We start from the raw sequence: 19,182 nt of genomic DNA, 5'->3' as shown, positions 1-19,182 counted from the left end.
TAATTTAAAGCTTTTTTAAAATACAATAAAAAAACTTTGTAAAACAGGATGTAAATATATAACTCTTTCATAAAAAAATCATTGTTCAATTACTCTATATAGAGTCCAAAATAATGTCTTTCAATATAAATCTAATGCTCTATTGGAGATTTGAAGGGGCTATGCTCTTATCTTTCCTTGTGTACACAAGCTAACTTCAAATTTATCACAACTAAAAGCTATTTAAGACATAGAAGATGTTACACCTAGTTTAGGAGCATCAATTAAATGCCATTGTTTGTCGATCTATGTTTGCTTTGGTGGCCACCATATCTTATCTAAAGAGAAAAACCAGTTGAAACTGGATATTTGCGGTTGGTCAGTAAGCAAACAATGGTAAGGCCACCACGGTTTTGATACACATGGAGCTGTTGGACCAGTAATATGTAGAACTGTATTTGTGCTCTCTACTCCGCTAAATACAACACTGTTCAAAATTTTGTCAATTGTGAAAAAAAGTATTTTATTATGTAAAAGGGTGCCTCATGAGTTCTGATTAAAAAAGTATAAAAAATTTGTTGATTTTTTTACATTAGTAACGATTGAAACAAGAAATCAGTTAGTGTTCACACGCTACAACAAATGGCATGAGCAAACGGTAACGTTTCGTCTGGATTTAAACACCCGCGTGTCGTCAATCAAATCGTAACATTACACCAGCGCTTAGGACGAGGTGAAGAAAGAACACGCCGTGTCTTCGTAACTTTAGATAAGAAACACGTCTTAGCGATCTCAGGGAGTTTAAAATGGAAACCGGTGTCTCAGTGAAACAATGACAGTAAATGGACCAACCGGGAAAACTGATTGAAGGAGCGTTTGGTCGGCATTCGAAAGTGATTGGTACACGCGCCGCATTAAACGAACTATATATATAGAATTGTAGATTAAAGCGTTACGGTCTTCCTTCACAATCTGCACGACCCAGAAAGTAAACACGACTCTTTTGAGCGTTGAAGTTGTTTTAGGTTACATGCTCCTCAAAATAAACTTCAACCGTATATACCGCGACATGATGTACCAGATTAAGCTAATACGTTTGCTTCATATCGATCAGCAACTTTTCATGTTGAGTATGAACATGGTTGACTTCTGTTTACGCAGTGTTTGTACGCTGCAGGTTCTTGGCACATATTGTATACGAGGCGCATAAACAATGCCCGTAACTTGACAACTGGTTCGCATCCATCATTTCGTAAGGACAGCCGTGTAAATGCACCATTGGGAGGCATTCGCATGGTTAATTTGCAGTCCATATGTGAGAATAAATGTTGTTTCTCTCATTAAATCAGATATTGATTACATCAGGGAACGAGGCTGCGTTTTTTTCTGGCAATTATCGGCGTTATAATGTAGGGAGAGTTTTGTCGACATGCGCATGATGGTTTAATCAATAATTTTCGTCGCACAACTCGCAGTCTTGGTGTTCGGTACGCGACCACACCGGAGGCAGACACTTATCAGGCAGCCACCCCGTACATGCCGAACCGACCACTTGAATACAGGTTACGGGAGTATCAACTATGACGTCATGGGAATTGACCAATCAGAGGGCAGGAATTTGTCCAAGTGCCGACGTCACAAGTTTTGTGACTAAGGCTGTTTGACGTAATGTTAGAAATAAACACCAGGGGCAAATGAAATTGTACACTAACTACCGAGGTTCAAAAATAAATAAAATATGATGTGATACAAAGGCATAGTAGGGTAGGGTAAGATTGGACATGTTTTTATTCCGTTTCCTCGTCCCGTTTAGTAGAAAAATAGATTATTTACAGAACTTTAACAACCGAATCCATACGACTCCAAAAATGCGTTGGTAATTGTTTAAAACACAATCTGGACACTTATTCCACAGTATTATACATATGATGGTACATAGATTGGTACGTGTTAAACAGTGTGACGTATCATTACGAAACAGGATCTGTTGAAGCCATTAAGCGGGTGTTGTGTTGTCATACAACGTCAAAATTAATCCGACAACTAATACATCGACGTCAAGCGTATAAATCCGTGGGCGGTGTATTTTACCCTCCGTGGCCTGAATTTTCAGATTTAATAATTCAAGCGTTACAAATAGCTTATGCTTGGTTGTATGGATAATTTTCAGTTTTTCGTGAATGAATATTACAATTATTTTTTCGTTGGTGTACTGGACGTTCGGTGTGTAATACACAATTCTGTCTAGGTGTATAAAGAGATACCAGAATCATGTTACTGACGGTTATTTTTTTACACCTTGAATACGACAGATATACTAAAATAGCATTTCGTTAGCTGTATTCGAAAATAGTAGGGAAGTGCTTTAATTCGCATTTTAAAAATTCTACTATCTGTCTGGATTTTAAGGGCAAATTCTCTGACAAAACTATAAATGCGAAAATGTTAGCCTTGAGGGGTGGGTTGTTTGTGGAAAAGGATTAATGAACACATGGGTGGTTCGTGGTTTTGCAATTTCACACTGGCGAAGATGCGAAGCTCTTTTATCAGAGATTAGAAATGACATTGATTAAAGCAGGAGTGCTAGCGCTGGCTCACTACATGTTGGATCGATAGAAAGCACGGTTTCTGCGTTAATGCTGTTCAGGTTGCAACAGATCGATTTTGGCCAGGCACTCGAACATGTTCGCGTGGTTTTCCCGCTAACCTTATGGATGATCACAAGGTCGGCGAAAGACGTTTGTTAGAAGCCGTGAAAAGTGATTTTAAAGCTTATTTAAAAAATATGTAAAAATGCAAATTCAATACTTTCAATGTAGAAAATTTAAATATTACGCATATAATGATAAACGAATGGTCAAACTCTTTGTTACATAGGGTATTGTGATAAAGCCTTTGTCATAAAGGCTGACGGCTGATCGATTGATTTGTTTTGTAAAGCAACGTTGCAGGTGCTGCGATTTACAACGTCGTCACTGCGTCTTAGCTGACGATGACGTTTACTATCCTTGCTTTGTCGTTAACAATTAAAACGTGGGAACGTCATAAAAACATAAACGATTTACGGACTTTGTAGCTTTGATGTACTTAAGAGACGCTTCGTAAAACTTGAACGCTAGAAAGGCGTGAGACCAATTCGTAGCTGATTCCATGATCGTTACAAAGACAATGAAGCAGAATGCACATAAGCTCCCACGGTTTGGAAAATAGCTACATTGTATCGGCCGAATCGAGAGCAATTACGATTGCATTGAAGAGGTGGAAGCCCGACGATGAGCAATTGTACAGCGGCCAATGTAAACAAGCTGAATGCAATTAAGGCCGTTACAGTCTCAGCGGGAGCATGGGATTCGCATAATAATGGGGTCGGGACGAAAACTGGTTTATAAAACAGACCAAAATTAGAAACCGAATTTGTTAAAATACCGGCCATAGGCCAGTAGAGTCACCTTTTGTAAACAACTAAAGATATCTTCACATTTCCATGCAGCGTGTCCAAAATTAAACTGTACTACGATATTGCTACAACCAGCCGCTCGCGGTATTAAAAGCAGTGGACAATATTAGTGGACGGTCTTCGTGTTTTCGTTAACGATAGAGTTGGCTTGGTGCTGTGGGCAATTTAAAATCAACAGTTAATGGAACAGGCTTGTTATTATTCCAAGTCGCATTACCGAGGCTGATAAAGCTGGTTGAGCTTGCCTTAAAGCCTCCGGGCGATGATGTTACATGAGACTTGGTTGACAGTTGCGAAAGGTAGACCTTATATTGACGTCCAGTAACCTTAGAAAAACATGCTTCCGAAACGTGGGAAATGCCACTGTGTGGTACCAACGTGGCGTTCTGGCTGAATTTTGTGCCAAAACAGCAAGAAAATATAAAACAACACAGAAGTTATTAAAAGACACGCCCAAATTTGATATACTTGAAAGCTTTTGCAAGTGTGTGAATCTGTGATGGCGGTTTATTACCGTTGTAATATTGGAAATATACAACAGGAGGGACTAACACGGATTGATAGCAACTGATAAGCAACAAACACGATGGCAGTCGATTCCCTGAGTCTTGAGATGTATGTAGCCATGAAGGGTTGGTTTGTTTACTCCGCCAATTTTAAAAGCGTGTGTGCTTTATAAGGTACTTGTCCGGTAAAATCGGGTAAAGCTAAATGTCAACGGATATTGGAAATTGGAAAGCATGATTTTTCTTCCCCTTGAGACAATGAAGTAATGTAAACATTACGCTTCAACTCGACGTTACTATTGGAATCCAATCGAAAAGGAAATAAGGTAGCACAAACCAAACCGAAATTTCATATTAAGTAAATTACCACGGTAAATTTGTCAGGGGTCCAATAAAAACAAGAAAGCGAAGCATGGTTGCTTTCTATGTGAAGTACAAGCCCGTCCCATGAAGTGGAACAAAGAAATCATAAAAAGCAGGGTACCGAAGCAAGCACTGGGTTAGCTTGCGGGCGAAGTTGCCCACCGTGAAATTGCCAGCCACTAGTCAGCCGTGACCGTCGACGACAAAGACAATCTTTATTCAGAGCCGGATTCGTTTTATATGGATGCAAAACAACAATCATGAAAAACAACACTATTAACTACACTAAAGAAATTAGACTGCCTGATTTGTCAAATAATAAACGAAAAATAGGAATTTGCGCACTTCTGACTGGTTTAATAGCTTCTAAAAATCGGACACGCCCAGATTTTTGATGACTGAATACATTGCGCCTATTTCTTTAGAAAATAATCCGAATCGTAAAATCAGCCATCTAACTATGGCATAACAGAGGGGGGTTGTGGATGTGAAACTTGAATAAGAGAAAAGTTATACTAGCTAAAGTATGAAAAGTGTATTAAGCAAGAGGAGAATATACGCTAAAGCCAATAAGAAACCGTAATTGAGTAAGAGGATTCTTAAAAATAAACAATTTAAACCAAACGAGGAATATTTCGGTATGCTTTGCCAACATAAATTGAAATTAGGCAAAATGACTCACACTTGTCTTTATTCAGGAGACATGACGTATTTTCTAATCTATAATATCATTCGGTTTTGTCGGTTTAATATATTTAGCTCGCCATTTGATATCGTCAATCGATCAGAGCATTTAAAATTTAAAAGGGGCCATTCTGTGTCTCTGGAGACTGGCGGTTTTGAACTTGGAGCTTGGTATTATACGGATTTAACTTTAACGCGCGTAGAACAAGTGCTGTAGTCAGCTGTTGCGACATGAAACATGTTTTATTACGATGTAGCGTCAAGTGGGTAATGGCGATATAAATTGGCCATAACTTATTTTATCCCTATGTGTTAACACAGACTCGTAAAACAAGCTAGTTAAATTGAATAAAACGAGCTTAAAAGCAGAAAATTCAAACAGGATTTTTACAACTCAATGAAATGGAACAGACTTATCAATTATAGATATAGAAAAACAATCCTAGGCAAAAGGAACTAATATTACGCTTGTATTTGCCGAAATTCTGAAACTAAAATCCTGTGACCGTTTATGTAGTTAAGATGTGATGAAAAAATGGTTTAAGAAAAAAAAATCCAATACCTAAACAATTTAACAGCTAAACTGACGTTATAAAAGTTAAAACTACAGGACTTGAAATTAAGGACGTTGCTTGTCTTGATTCTACCAAAAAAAAGTTGGCGGAACTACCTCATGAAAAATTTACAAGCCGTATTTCGTCAGGAGTGTTCTGTTATGCAAGCAAAGCGCTTCGGTCCGTTTTGTATTAACTCTGAATTTTGGAATTTCGTTCGGATTTAAGGGGAAGGGTCGTTGAAGTCGCACAGCTGAAGGGTTTCGTCGTCACACAAGCTCGTGTTACACATTACATCATTTCTAATGGGTGGCGGACCACTAGGGAACTAAGTACAATATCCATGCACATGCATGAAATTGTTAAGTGTATTAAAAGCTATAGACTTGTGTGCACAAAGTCTTTCGTTGGTATTTATTGTTTCACATACGGAAAATCACTAAAAATAGACATTTGCTGAATCTTGTTTTGAGTTATTTTCATTTACAATGGTGTCTACGGCGGATATGAGGTGGTTTGAGGTTAAAGCATATTCAATTTATTTCGAAGTTAATACCATACGGAGTTAACAATCATTTGGCCAGACTATAATAAGCAGTGTTAAAATGTAATCCTTAGCAAAGTACACTTTCGCCGGGACCACAAAGATAAAGAAAGAAACAAAGAAAAGGAGAGGAGTGTTGTTAAACAAACAAAACCCACTCCTCCTCAATACACGAGAAGCAGTTTCTTCAGCACGACCTACAATTGAAGGATCGAACAAATAAGAACTGACTGTAGTTTTGACTGGCTTTTTTTCGCGGATTAACCTTGTTTAATAAGACGAAAATGGCACAAAACAGTAAGTAGGCATTGGAACACGTTTGTAGGACCAGAAACATTTTATAACGGGTATAAAACCTACGATGAAAGAAATAAACGGTTTACGATTCTTTTGGTTGGCAGTCACATGCGTAGTGGAAATAAAAGAAACTCTATTTTCGTTACACATTCATCACACTGAGACTCAGCTCGCGTCAGCATCCTTTGTTACAACAGCCCTTGAAAGGCCTTGAAAGGGTGGTATACTCAATAAATCTAACTCAGCTCGAGCTTTGGGAGTTCAAGTTGTACAGCAATGGTGAACTCAAGCCTCAAGCTAAGGGTGATATAAAACACGATTGCTGAAACGAAACTCTCGGGCGTGGGTGCTGACGCGTTATATACAATGGTGGACAGAGGCTTTAACGCGCAGTACATTTTGTTTGTGGAGCGATCGGGCTAAACCTATTGTTCATACGGTCGATAGTGAAGCTAGCTAAGAGTATCGATAATGGCGCAGTTATCCGTGAAATTGAACGTGGATTGGGAGGTATCACGTGGTTTGTTCTTCAGATTACGCGATAATTAGCAGCCCGAATGATTAATTGCGCGAGACCTTCTACTGGGGATTACATGCCGGTTAAGGGAGATAAGCTTGGCTAGCTTAAGTTGCGACATCACGGGTCATTGTTCGAGCTATGACTAAGCCTCATCCAACGCTGATTCGGCATAAAAGGAGATTTGGGACTTGGACGTGGAGTTTCAGACCATCCGCCCACCATTGCGGTTGCGTTCTATTGTACTTCGTCGAACGATCCATGCGTGACGAGCAACACATTGTTACGAAACAAAACGGTTCGTCGTGCGAAAAGCGATACATCCGCCCGCCGCAAAATTCGCAGTCAAGTCGCTTTTCGTCGAGCAGTAAAAACAAAGCGCTTGCTGTGATAGAGGTCACCTATTTAACACCAGCGTATTGGTGCGAGAACACATCCTCATTGGTGTAATGTAAACGTGGCGGTTTTATCCTCACTCACAGCATCTACGACGTGAAGGAACGTTAATTACAATAAAAAGATGTGATAATTCAATTCAACTGTGTTTTATCCAAGTACGTTAAACACGGCAATACCGGAAGTAATATAAGTTAAATCCCAGCCGATACTTATTTAATCAAACGCCAACGATATGAAGTAACAAGAACCAGCTTGTTTAAAAAGGATTATGCTGGGATTAACAGTTCACCTAAGCGAACTTAAAATGTTCACTATAAAAACAAGGCCGTTGTTTTTCATTCATAAATACGCTTTGAAAGTTGCGTTAAGGATCTGACGTCACTCACATTGGCGACAAACTGTAACTGTGTTGATTTATTACGGAGTTCACGTTACACAGTGGGAGTTATTATGTGATGGTAATGATTAACGTTACCGAGGTACTGTATTGTACTAAGAAACTAAAGTTAAGTTTATCGTTGAGTAGAAGGTACCAGATTCTGTTATATTGTTTATTTTAAAATTTAAAATTGAACGAAGCCAATAACCCTTAGGGAATCCGCCCACGGATTTACGAATTACGATAAAAAAGCAAACACGGTGAATTCCGATCGCCACAGGATTCGGGGATGGCCGATCAAAGTGATGCGATGACGTAATGACACGGGGTTGCGTGGTATTTTAATCTTTGGTGTCATTGCTTGTGATTCATGATAAGACCTCCGGGAATTGACCGGAATGAACAGCATTGCAGCTGACTTGCGCGATGGACAGTGTTTCCGTTTTAAAGCCAATGTTCGGCGAACATAGTGAGTGACTATGTGTAGGCGCAACACCGATTTTTGAATGTGTCAACACTAAAGGGCATGGGTCAGTACATCACTCTTTTATCTCATTTTTAACGCCCGTCATACGCGTTTGATGAAAAGCGCAACGTTAGCGAAATGTACTAATTATAATACTTGTTTTATAGGCCAGGGTTGGCAGCGACTTTTGCACACTCGCAGTTAAAAGCCATACCCGTGGATTTTACCATGCAATGATTAAATCACAGACTAAACATGATGCCATTATTAAATCACAGACTAAACATGCATGCCAAACAACAGAGGCACTATGCAAACAAAAAATTGAACTAATCAACTAACTCAATAAATTGCTAAATTGCTTACAGCTATGCTAATCTGAAATAACGTAATTGAATGTTTACGAATATAAAATCCTGAACAATGCCTGGCATTTTTGCCTGGGGCTAATTATTGGGTAGAAGACTGTCTAGTAATAGGAAACGAATCATGGCATACAGATTACAGATACAATGCATTACTATGTTTACGACATTAAATTGATTTCTAACTTTCTAAATGAAGTAAGCATTCTTGTAGCTTATATATATTAAACTGTCTAAAGATAGCATGAACAAATAATGATTAATATTACTGATCAAACAATAATTATTATACAGCCAAATTAAAAAAATGATTAGTTTAAACAGTTCTTTCAAACTTTATAAAAAAACAATTAAAACTCAACTAGTCAAGCACCTTTATATATGTAAATATAAACCATCACAGTAAAAAAATCTGCATAACTATATTTTACCTACTGAAAAAGGAAGCTCATGGGATATAAATAATATAAGAATACATAGTTCTTTTCAAGCCTACCAACTAAAACATAATGTAGACTGAGCCCAAAGTAGGCTATATAAACAATATAAATAAAAATTAGTAGACATAGTTCTTACCAATTACAGGAGGTGGGCAGTAACAACATGCAACTCGAATCTTATAGTCGTCACAAAGGAAATTACAGCTGTATCCAAAATCTACAGAACACTGTCCTGCAGCTGTATCTTCTTTTGTGATAGTTCTACCAAGCGCTAAGTTATAACATTGAATATCCACTGGGCTTTTACAAAAACTGTAGCCGTTTTTTCTTTGTTCATTAAATGTCTCTATTTCACTGCCATCGTCGTTGGGTGTATCTGAGTTCATCCATTCTGACCAACTGCATGTACAATGCTCGTACTCTGCAAGAAATTACAAAAGGAATTAGTTTTTTGAATACATAGGCCTATATATTGTTCAGCGTAGAACTATTGTTTTAATTCTGTAATGTAGAATTTTATTTATATAATAATATACAGAAATAAAACAAAGATGAACTGTACATTATTTCTAACTGCGTATGTGCACAACACATACTGTAACCTATGACATTAAAAGTAAATATATATACATATATATATAAAGCATTGCATGGTGCATTAATATACTTTTTAATATCTAATCACAGTTTTGAAAAGTAAATATTGCCATATTAAAAACTGTAGGATGTTTTATCATTTAACTTTCCAAGTAAATCAATATTTCAACAAAAAAGTTAAAAGAACATTTTCACCTGCTGGTACATTTATAGAATCATCTATAGAAAATGAAATTTCAATGAGACTAAGACAGAATATCAGTTTGAACACAGCAACTGTTGCCACATTTGAAGTTCTTTTATCCATTTTAAAAGTCTATTTTTAATATACACACACTGTGTGCTTCTACAGTGAAGCAGATACTTTGGAAGTAGTAACTCCAAATAAGAGAAGGCTTGATTTGGTCACCGGAATTTCATTTTCAAATCTTCTTATACATCAACTATAGTCCACTGTGCAAAAACGGCTGAATTTGTGGCTAGCTTTACTATTACAGTGTGGTATTTTGTTTAAAATGGTACTAATTCCTTAAGGTAGAAAAACAATTAAAAGCCGATAACTTAACGTGGTATGTATACTAATATACTATTATATACACAAGGTTACGATGTACAAAGCACAACTACTATGGATAACAATCGTGTCCGGCTACACAGTTTTAAATACAACAAGCTAAATAGCGGTTTTCTGGTTTAAACGAGCTGCCTGCATTCTGTAATCCTTCAAAATTGCTGCAACACTACGATACGTGGTTAGAGCTCGTGGCTGCCGGGCAACCCCTTAGTCTTTCGCTCATCGCTGCAAATGGTGACTGACGAGACATCAATCAGGCTTGGAAGAGCGATGCTTTTTTCTCGCGGATTATCCTTTCTCCTTTCGTTTTACTAAAGCGGTCACAAAATTCGTGGGTGTTGTATTGTCATGTCGTACAAGTTATTATTCATTTTTACGGGACGTATGAATGTTTATCATGTATTGCGACAAACCTGAATTGCCTTATACTTTAAAGTTTTGCACTTTTTTGTAACGAAAGTTACTTTCAGGCTACTAGGCTTAAACCGTAGTCCGTCGGACTATGCTTTCAATTATAGTTAGGCTTAAACCATATCCTTATATAAATTTATAGGTTATGCTTAAACCTACTGTCTTTACACCGGTAGCTGTCTAATTTTCTAGTGGGATTTCGGCACCAGTGACACAGTATTGGACACAAGCACATGATTGGAGCTTTTTAATGTATATTATGGCCATAAGTGCATGCATACGACATATCAATAAATAAAAATAGAGAACCGCTTGTTAGTAGGTGAAACACATTAGTGTAGCGCAACCAAAAGTCAGTAATCCAAAGAACAATATTGGAGTCACAGTCAAATTCAGCATCTGCAGCTTGGGCCCAGCACATAATGAGAAATTGACTGTTGGCCAATCTTCGAACCAACATCTCAATTAGAGTTTGAGTTCATGTTTCATTAAAACACCATTTTTCCGATTGCTTACACAATTTCCAATATTTTAAACCAGATATAAATAAAAATAAAGTCTATTTAACTGTCTCAACAAAAGAACGAAGCATTCGGCTACCATTAATAATAGCAGTGGTTGCAATGATTATTCTATACCCTTTTTGCCTGCCAAGAAATCGGAGAGCAGCAATTTCAGAATAGGTAACACCTCCAATAAAGTAAACCAGCACCACTTTTGATGCAGCACTTCCAACTGTTGATTTTCCCCCTTTGGCAGAACGGGCTTCAATTTTTTCAAAGTTAGTGCCCGGCAAATGACGCAAAACATCTTCAAGACCTCCCCAACCTTGACGCTGGATAGCTTGTTCCACTAACCTGCAAATGCAAAGCAATAGTAATCACAAAGGTGCATAAAACAGAGGTTTTCGGGTCAGTTTCAATATAAATATAGTTGGGTGGGGCAAGATGTGACACCTATTTATTCTATTTTCTCCTCCTATTCGGTAGTAAACAAAAAACAATCAAAGAAATATAAGGCCGTATCCTTACGACTCTCATAAACCATTGTTAGTTGTTTAAAACGCGATCAGGATATTTGGATATTATGTTCCAAAGGTGCACCATCTTACCCCCACCACATGATGAAACCAAATGTTACGCTTCAGTTTAAAAAAAAACTAAAACCATCATCAGTAGGGTAAGTTAAAAGTAAAACTTCTTTTAGTGTATTAAACTGAAACATTTGAAATGAAATTCATATATATCATATGGGCTATTATGTTTATACTAAAATAGTAATCACAATATATCATTTAAAAGTCTAATAAATTTTGACAGGTATTTACAATTAAGGCATTTTACTTTATTTTTCTCTAACCTGCAAGTTAAAGGAGTATAAGCACCTCCAAATACATATGACATGTCATTTGGATTTTGTAGGTTACATTCCACCCCTGCTTTAGGAATGAGGCTCAATTTCTTGCTGACTGTCCTGAACCAATCTTTCTTTTGTAGGGCAGCAAGAGAACTGGTTACATAGGACACTGCAGAGCCAACACCTCTACTGTCAGCCAGCTTGTTAAGATTGGATTCAATAGAGGATGGAGCAACTTCTTTGCCAGTAACAGCTTCTGTTAAAAGTCCAGCCTGAAAAAATAATAAGACGGTGTTGTTGAGTTAAATTGTAATATGCAATGGTAGTGATTATAGTTATCATGTTACCAACGGGGTAAATCGTAAGTGGCATTAGGTGTGTGAAACACCAGTGATATAACTTCTGTAGTTGCCCCTCTCCACAAGGATAAACAAGTTACATTCAATAATTCATTCATTCATAATAAAAGAGATGGTGTATAACTGTATAAAGATGTGTAAAAGATAGCTTGAAAATCAGTAGCTTGAAAATCAGTAAATTTGTTTATTAAGTATATATATATATTTATATACATCCATGTTTATCGATATTTTACCTTTTTCAAGTTGAAAAATGTTATCATGTGTTCGAAACCATAGCTGTGCAAAAATTTCAGTTTAAGGCTTTGATAATCTTTAGCCAACAAGCCACTAGTGGTACAAGAGAGCAGGCAAAGGAGTCGCAGAGTTAAAAGCATGTCATACTGACGATGAATGCATTCTTCTATATAAGAAACACACTGGCGGAAATCTGAACCTTCCAAAAGATCTAAAAATACACAGAATTGTTTGGATTAGTCATAATAGTCAGGGAAGAGTTAACACATTTTTCTTCTACTTTTTTCGTTCTATTTGGTAGAAAACAAAAAACATTAAAAAAATTATAAAAGCGTATTCTCAAAACTCCCACAGACCATTGGTAAATGTATCAAACACATCAGAATATTTGGATATTATGTGCTAATGGTACCTCATCTTCCCCCACACTACTATATGTAATAATGAATGGAATAGCTGATAAAGTCAACACTACATGAAAGATATCTATGATATATATTTGGAAGTTTAACCGTGATCTGACAGTGGGGTTGTCGGACAATTCTTGTGCATCAATTTTATCAAGAAACTAATGATGCCAAGTAATGGCGAAACATTATATTTCAAAAAAAATAAGACTTTACTTTCTTTTGCCCCTGCTAGTATTTGCTCTATATAAAATATGAATAATGCTAAATGTTAAACTAAAAAATCATGTTAAGTGTTGCGACTTTTGGCCGTTTATTAAATGAAAACCAAGGATAGCGCACAAAATATATCCTAACATTTTGCTGTAAAATGTAATAATGTTAAACGAAAAATCTTGGTCAATGTCATTTGGCAATGTAACACTTACTTATCCAATCCCGCCTGGTAGCGCTATAACAAAGAAATGTAAATGAATGGGGACCTAACGTAATATCATAACATTAAGGTAGCTGATTTACTTATTCCACATAACCTACTGTGTTCGACTCCAAGAATATCTTGAAGATCTCCACGCTTGAGCGAACCCTTTGTCTTATGTTTCATGATCACTTCACTTGCACCAATATGGAGAGTCAATGAACGGTGCTCCTGTTTCAACCCCTTCAGTTCCTCTGACACAAAGTTCTAAAAAAAGTATTGAAGTTAAAACACTGCCTTCTATTCAATAGTGTGGCAGCTTAGGGGGTGTAGGGTTTAAGCCTAATATGGCTCATTGGCAAAAATAGATTGTTGGTGCTATTAATTAAACTACTCCAAAAACTCTGCAAAATGTCAAATTTTATTAAAAAAGTCGCAAATAAAAGAAGTGCTTCAGCAATTTAACCACTAGAGGATTATACAGTTACAAACTGCTGAAATAAAACAATCTAAATTTATGACAAGAATAACTTTCTTTGTTGTTCATGTTATTTATAAAACTGTTCAGACAACCCGTTAGTGTGCATTAGGTCAATGAGTTAATCTATGTTTGTTCAGAATTCAGATATTATCCAAGCAAAATTAAGCTCTATTAAGTAAATGAGACTTAAAGCAACTTACCCCTAATACTAACAAAACAATAGCTGCATAATGGGATTAGCAATACATTAACTAAATATACAGTAAAATGCAAATGGGTTTAGGATTACTTTTAATTCCTGTAGCTCCATGTTATGCCTCTTGTCATAGTTTGCTTGGATTTCTTTTGCCCTACTACTCAAGTATTTGAACACTCCAGTAAAATGCCTTTAAAAAATTTGGAATTAAACAAAATAAACTAAAAACAGTACATATAAAAACAAGAGGTTAAAATGTATCTGTAATAAATGCCACGAATCTAAACCTGATCTGGTACTTATAGAGTAGGACGATTATTGTGTAATGAAACACAGTCAGGATCTAATGCCACAAAATACGTAATAGACGCCAACAAAAGCATAATATAACAGAAATATATTTCTCCTAAATGGCATCGTCAGCCTGTTATTCAAATAGCCTTTAAAACCACCCAAAACTTACCATTTCAGTGCTGTTTAAATTATACAGGTATAGTATATATTATATATATATACCTGTTTCTTATCTGGCTAAATATGGCATCTTCAGAATTAAGCATTGTCTTGGCAACTTTCTCAGTTCCAGTAACCTCAGGTCCAAATTCAATAGCTCCACATTTTATTTCAAATATGTCATCAAGAAGTCCCTCATATGTAACCTGGAAAAAATGCAAGTTAAAGGCACCTTAACAACAGATGTCATTATCTTAAATGGAAAGCAAGTTAAGCATGTTTAATGCCACTGATCTGAAGCTTGTTACAATAAGTGTATATTGAGAAATAGCAAGTAAAAAGTATGAAAAAAAAACAAAAGCAACAAAGCATACAAATGAATGAATGTAAAAAAATTTATTGCATTGAACACGAAATGTTTTTTGGTTTGCTGCAATTTAAATGCAAAACTCAATTTTTTGCTTTTTAAAATCTAATTTTATAGCTTACAAAAATATGTTGCAACAAAGTATAAAACATATTTAACTTCTTATCATAACAATAATAATACTTCAAGATACCTGTGAGCATAGTGGAGTGACATAATCCACATCTCTATCAAGGAGCACAATGTGCCCTATCTTATGTTGGAGAGGAGACTTTTTCTCTCCCAGCTCAGAAGTGAGGGTTTGAACAAGAGTTTCAACAATTTTAGCAGCATGACCTTGTCCGTAAACATTAGGTATAGTACCAAATGTGGACTGCAGGTTTACAATGGTACGAGCTACAGTGTGAAGCCATGTGTAATCACCTTCCTAGATGAAAAAGAAGGTTGTAACACATTGTAACACATCAAAGAATAAAAAGATATTTGAATCAGTTATATATTTCAAACAGATTCTATTCAATGTGGGTGAGGTCCTTGGCAATGGCGATTTAAGCCAACTTTGGCCTATTACCCCAACACCTAGGCTGCTTAGTGCTTATGTACTCAGTTCATGTAAGCAGTGCATGAAAAGATTGTCCTGGACTCCATCGCCGCCACAGTTATTATAAATAACAGAATGCAAGACCTGGTAAGTAGGTATCACGGAAAATATGTTACGCTTCATATTTTACCATGAAAAATGAATCCAGCAGCTGTGGGTTTTCTAGAGAAATAATATCCGAGTCAATGGGAATGAGTCCGATGTGCAGATCTTCGATTTGTACGGATCCATAAACTCCTTCTTGTTCAAGAATCATCTCACACACATGCAGTCGACGTGGAACCATTAAAATTCGATATTTTCGAAGTTTTCCTGTAATAAGGTGGTAAAATACTGAAATAAGTCATAAACATAATTTCAAATTTTCAAACATTATAAAAAGTTAAAAAAATGTATAAATAAATTATCAAAACAGTGTCTACCATTGGGTAAACTCATATGCCATAATATTGTAACATCAAAAACAACAATCATGCAAAATTTTGCACTTAAAATAAGTCTACACACACTAAGGTAAAGTAGGGACAAGCCTATGGTTATATACTATTAAATTAAACCAAACCTGCTCTTTTGTCAGAATGAATATGTGCTGCAATATTCCTCATTGACTTTACTTGCGGTCTCACAATATAAACCCTCTGGTCACAACCACCAAGTATTTCCTTGTGTTCCAACTTAAATATCTTGTCCACGCCTTTGTGTTTGAGAAACTGTACACCAGTCAATCGGTCAAGGGGCGTCATGAGGCCAGGGTCAATGACCAGGTCCTTTTTTCCATAGAAATTGCCAAGGAGAATGGTCAGCTGCTCCCTGGCCAGTTCCTTAAGCATGGAGACATCAGGATAATCTCCACCTGCCATTTCTACATTCAATTTGCCTACCATAAAAAAGTAAAAAAAATATGTTACACTAATGGCAGTTCGTAATGGTATAAAACACATGTGATGTTGGACTCATTTTAACAAATGGGGAAAATAAATTGAAACGTAATTGAGCAGCACAAACTGAACCTTAATAGAAATAGTCAGTAAGTAAAATGTATACTTTTAATGCACTTTAGTCAGACTATGTAATCTGATCCACTGTCCTGAATTCATTGTTCAAAAAGGCAACTTTTTATAGAAGAACTTTGCCTATGTGTTGTAAAAACTAGAAAGAACAAGGTACTAATGTAGTACAGGGTTCAACGGCGCCGCTTTCATATTTTCCAAGTCCAACGCAGCATCAGTGGTATCATCAACCTCTCCAACTACTGCAACATTGTCTCCTCTGATGATGTAAAGTCCCAACATCACTTGCTCCACTCCATGGGAGGAGGAGAACACTCGCTCATGACTCTCGTCCAAGATTAGGTTGACAGTTTGGTCGAAGCCTTTGAGCGTCCCAACGATCATTCTACCATCTGCGGTAACAATTGAAACAATTCGATTGACCAGCGGTTCAAGAGCAGATGCCATAGTGGATGGATTATACAAAGATATCAATATTGTTACCTAAGTCCTATGTAATGGAATCAGCCTATCTGATATACAAAACAAAAGCATTTAGCTATTTCATATTTCAGAAAAGAAAGGATGTAATACTGATAACAGACTTAAATGATTAACTTTATAGCAAAAACAGTGCAAAGGCATTATAGGGCAGTGATTAGAGATTAGTTAAAAAAGGGTGCACCGAAGCAAAGAAACACGATAAGAAAAAAGGAGCAGAAAGAAATTAAGCAAGCTACCACCAAAAAGCGCAAATAGTTAATCGTTAGCACCTTTAGTGTTGAGGTGATACTAGTACTGTCCATAAAAAATTGAGTAGGCTATAAAATTTGATTGCAAAAATTTCATGATTTAAGTTATAATAGGTCTAAAATGATGTCAAATTTACAAATTTATTAACATGACTATATGAACCAGTTAAACAATAAACATGCTGCGGCAAATATATGACTTGTAAATCCCAGCTGTCCCCACTTTTTTAATGTGTGTGTGATGCTGTATCCATGAATTCCATGTTCATCTTCTTCGTCTTGAAATATATTGGCAGTGCCGAGATAGGCGAGGTGCATGAGGTTAATGAGGATCCACATGAAATTAAACAGTCTTGCCCATATAGGAATAGGACTGGTGACTTTTCGTGGCGGTCTTGATTGAATTGCATTACAGTTGAAAATTTTTGACAATTTTAGTCGTAATGCATTTTCAATGTATGTGTATAAGCATAGAGTAAGAAGAATGGCAGCCAAGTGCAAGTTTAATCCATGAAGAATTGCACTGGCAGCATAGGAAAACAGTAAGGCACTGAAATTGCCCAAAAACCGGGTTGTGTCAAAAACATAATATTTTAACCATTTACTCATTGGAATATTCCACGCTACAACAACATCTAACATTGAGCGAGGAATTTCAATATCCAGTGGTCTTGTGATCACAAAATTTGACCAAGAGTATATTTCTTCTGGTTTACCATTTTTGTTTTTATCCTTTCGATTTTGACTCTGATTATCTTGTTCATCTTTAAACTTTTTTGAAGAGACTTTTGCGATGCCTGTACCAGCAAGCTGACTTGTCAGGGTAGCAATATAGCAGACGTAGTAATGGCTGAAATGAAAGGAAACAGCAGATTTGTATGCTAGCAACCATGGACCTGCCACAACAGGTAAAATGAGGGGCAGCTGTGGTTCCAGTGGATCCATGAATAGATGGGGAATCACACACATACATAGCACAAGGCAAATCATGCCTGAAATACTATTTTTGATAATGCACCAAAAGAAATCTACATTATTTAGCCGCCTTACAAGAATTGATTCTCGAAATTCCTGCAAAGAGAGCCATGGGCCGAATATAACTGAACCAGGGTGTAAGCAATATGCGCAATATTCCAAAACTGAAGGTAAACTTCCAGCCATTTTGCCACTTCTGTAATCTACTGCCACAGAAATCACTTTCATGCACATGAGCAGCACTACACCGCGTATTCGATTCCACATCTTTGGGTTGGAGTAATAAAACTCTCCAAAAAGTATGCCAGAAACAGCTACAAACCCTGTTATTGCACTGCTACTGTAAGAGCTGTTATGAAAACCCCAGATGCAAATATAGGACACAGTCACCAATCCAAATGTCACCCATCCCATAACTTGGTAAACGTCTTCGAACAAATCGTACAGAACAAATATACCAAGGCTACATGACAACATGTGCAAAATCATTTTGTAAAAAGGTCGGGACTCAATAGTTAGGTACTGAAAAAGGCAAATCGCAAGGCGCAAAATAACACACGATATAAGCAGAACTTTAAGCTGGCTGATACTGCTTGACAATACAGATGTTACACAATTTGATGCCAAATGAGACAGCTCTAACTTTACGTCATGAGTTTCCATGCGATATTCAATCAGTTCTTGAGGATCCTGTATTTCTGATCCATACATGAGATCACCATGTTGGTCTGCATAATCTTCATAACCATCATAGTCATACATTACGTCTTGTCCCCGGCCATGCATCAACATGCTTTCGTCCACTTCATCTGCTTCCCAGCCATCGTAATTCATTCTGTCCTACTTTGAGCTATCAGATAGATAAGCATACGACTGAGTAAAGAATTACGTTAACTTTCAATAAACTAACCACCTACATTTTAACTAAAAAAAACAACCTTAAGTTTTCAACTGGCAAAATGCTTTAATTCGTGCATACTCTATGAAGAAAACCGCCAATACCCCATTGTGAATGTACACGACGGACACGAGTTCGCTGTACTATGGGCTACCGCAACG

The 19,182-nt window shown here is 36.8% G+C and overlaps 4 protein-coding genes and 1 long non-coding RNA gene across 6 annotated transcripts in view; all 5 read right to left on the bottom strand.

Moving 5' to 3' along the window:
• The window catches only part of LOC149735632 (uncharacterized), a 42,324-nt gene extending 32,228 nt beyond the window's left edge, over positions 1-10,096 (bottom strand). For both annotated transcript variants that reach the window (XM_089878566.1, XM_089878567.1), the window contains exons 1-2: positions 9,743-10,096; positions 9,087-9,371 (exon numbers count right to left, since the gene is read on the bottom strand). In XM_089878566.1, the coding sequence (XP_089734692.1) occupies positions 9,087-9,371; positions 9,743-9,854 (397 nt within the window). In that variant the 5' untranslated portion in view covers positions 9,855-10,096. The remainder of the gene's footprint in view (positions 1-9,086; positions 9,372-9,742) is intronic.
• On the bottom strand, positions 3,465-9,080 carry LOC149735633 (uncharacterized). The gene is made up of 2 exons (XR_016385074.1): positions 3,654-9,080; positions 3,465-3,590 (listed from the first exon to the last, which is right to left on the bottom strand). It is a non-coding gene; the product is annotated as an uncharacterized LOC149735633 (long non-coding RNA).
• A 668-nt stretch (positions 10,097-10,764) lies between the features above and the next one.
• LOC149735631 (vacuolar protein sorting-associated protein 33B-like) lies at positions 10,765-16,348 on the bottom strand. Its single transcript, XM_089878568.1, has 9 exons — positions 15,970-16,348; positions 15,538-15,719; positions 15,000-15,233; positions 14,503-14,645; positions 14,080-14,176; positions 13,429-13,576; positions 12,484-12,695; positions 11,892-12,160; positions 10,765-11,389 (listed from the first exon to the last, which is right to left on the bottom strand). Exons 1-9 carry the CDS (start codon positions 16,346-16,348, stop codon positions 11,092-11,094), a joined length of 1,962 nt encoding a protein of 653 aa, XP_089734694.1. The 3' UTR covers positions 10,765-11,091.
• Positions 16,280-16,866, bottom strand: LOC149735630 (U6 snRNA-associated Sm-like protein LSm8). The gene has a single exon (XM_089878575.1). The coding sequence runs from the start codon at positions 16,862-16,864 to the stop codon at positions 16,574-16,576; it is 291 nt and encodes a 96-aa protein (XP_089734701.1). The 5' UTR covers positions 16,865-16,866; the 3' UTR covers positions 16,280-16,573.
• A 69-nt stretch (positions 16,867-16,935) lies between these two features.
• Positions 16,936-19,146, bottom strand: LOC149735629 (protein-serine O-palmitoleoyltransferase porcupine-like). Its single transcript, XM_089878570.1, has one exon. It carries the CDS (start codon positions 18,955-18,957, stop codon positions 17,302-17,304), a length of 1,656 nt encoding a protein of 551 aa, XP_089734696.1. The 5' UTR covers positions 18,958-19,146; the 3' UTR covers positions 16,936-17,301.
• Between the last annotated feature and the right edge of the window lie 36 nt (positions 19,147-19,182).

This window comes from Ciona robusta, chromosome 5 (assembly GCF_009617815.1).
Source record: "Ciona robusta chromosome 5, ASM961781v2".
Taxonomy (NCBI): Eukaryota; Metazoa; Chordata; class Ascidiacea; order Phlebobranchia; family Cionidae; genus Ciona; species Ciona robusta.
This window is presented reverse-complemented; position numbering and strand designations above follow the sequence as displayed.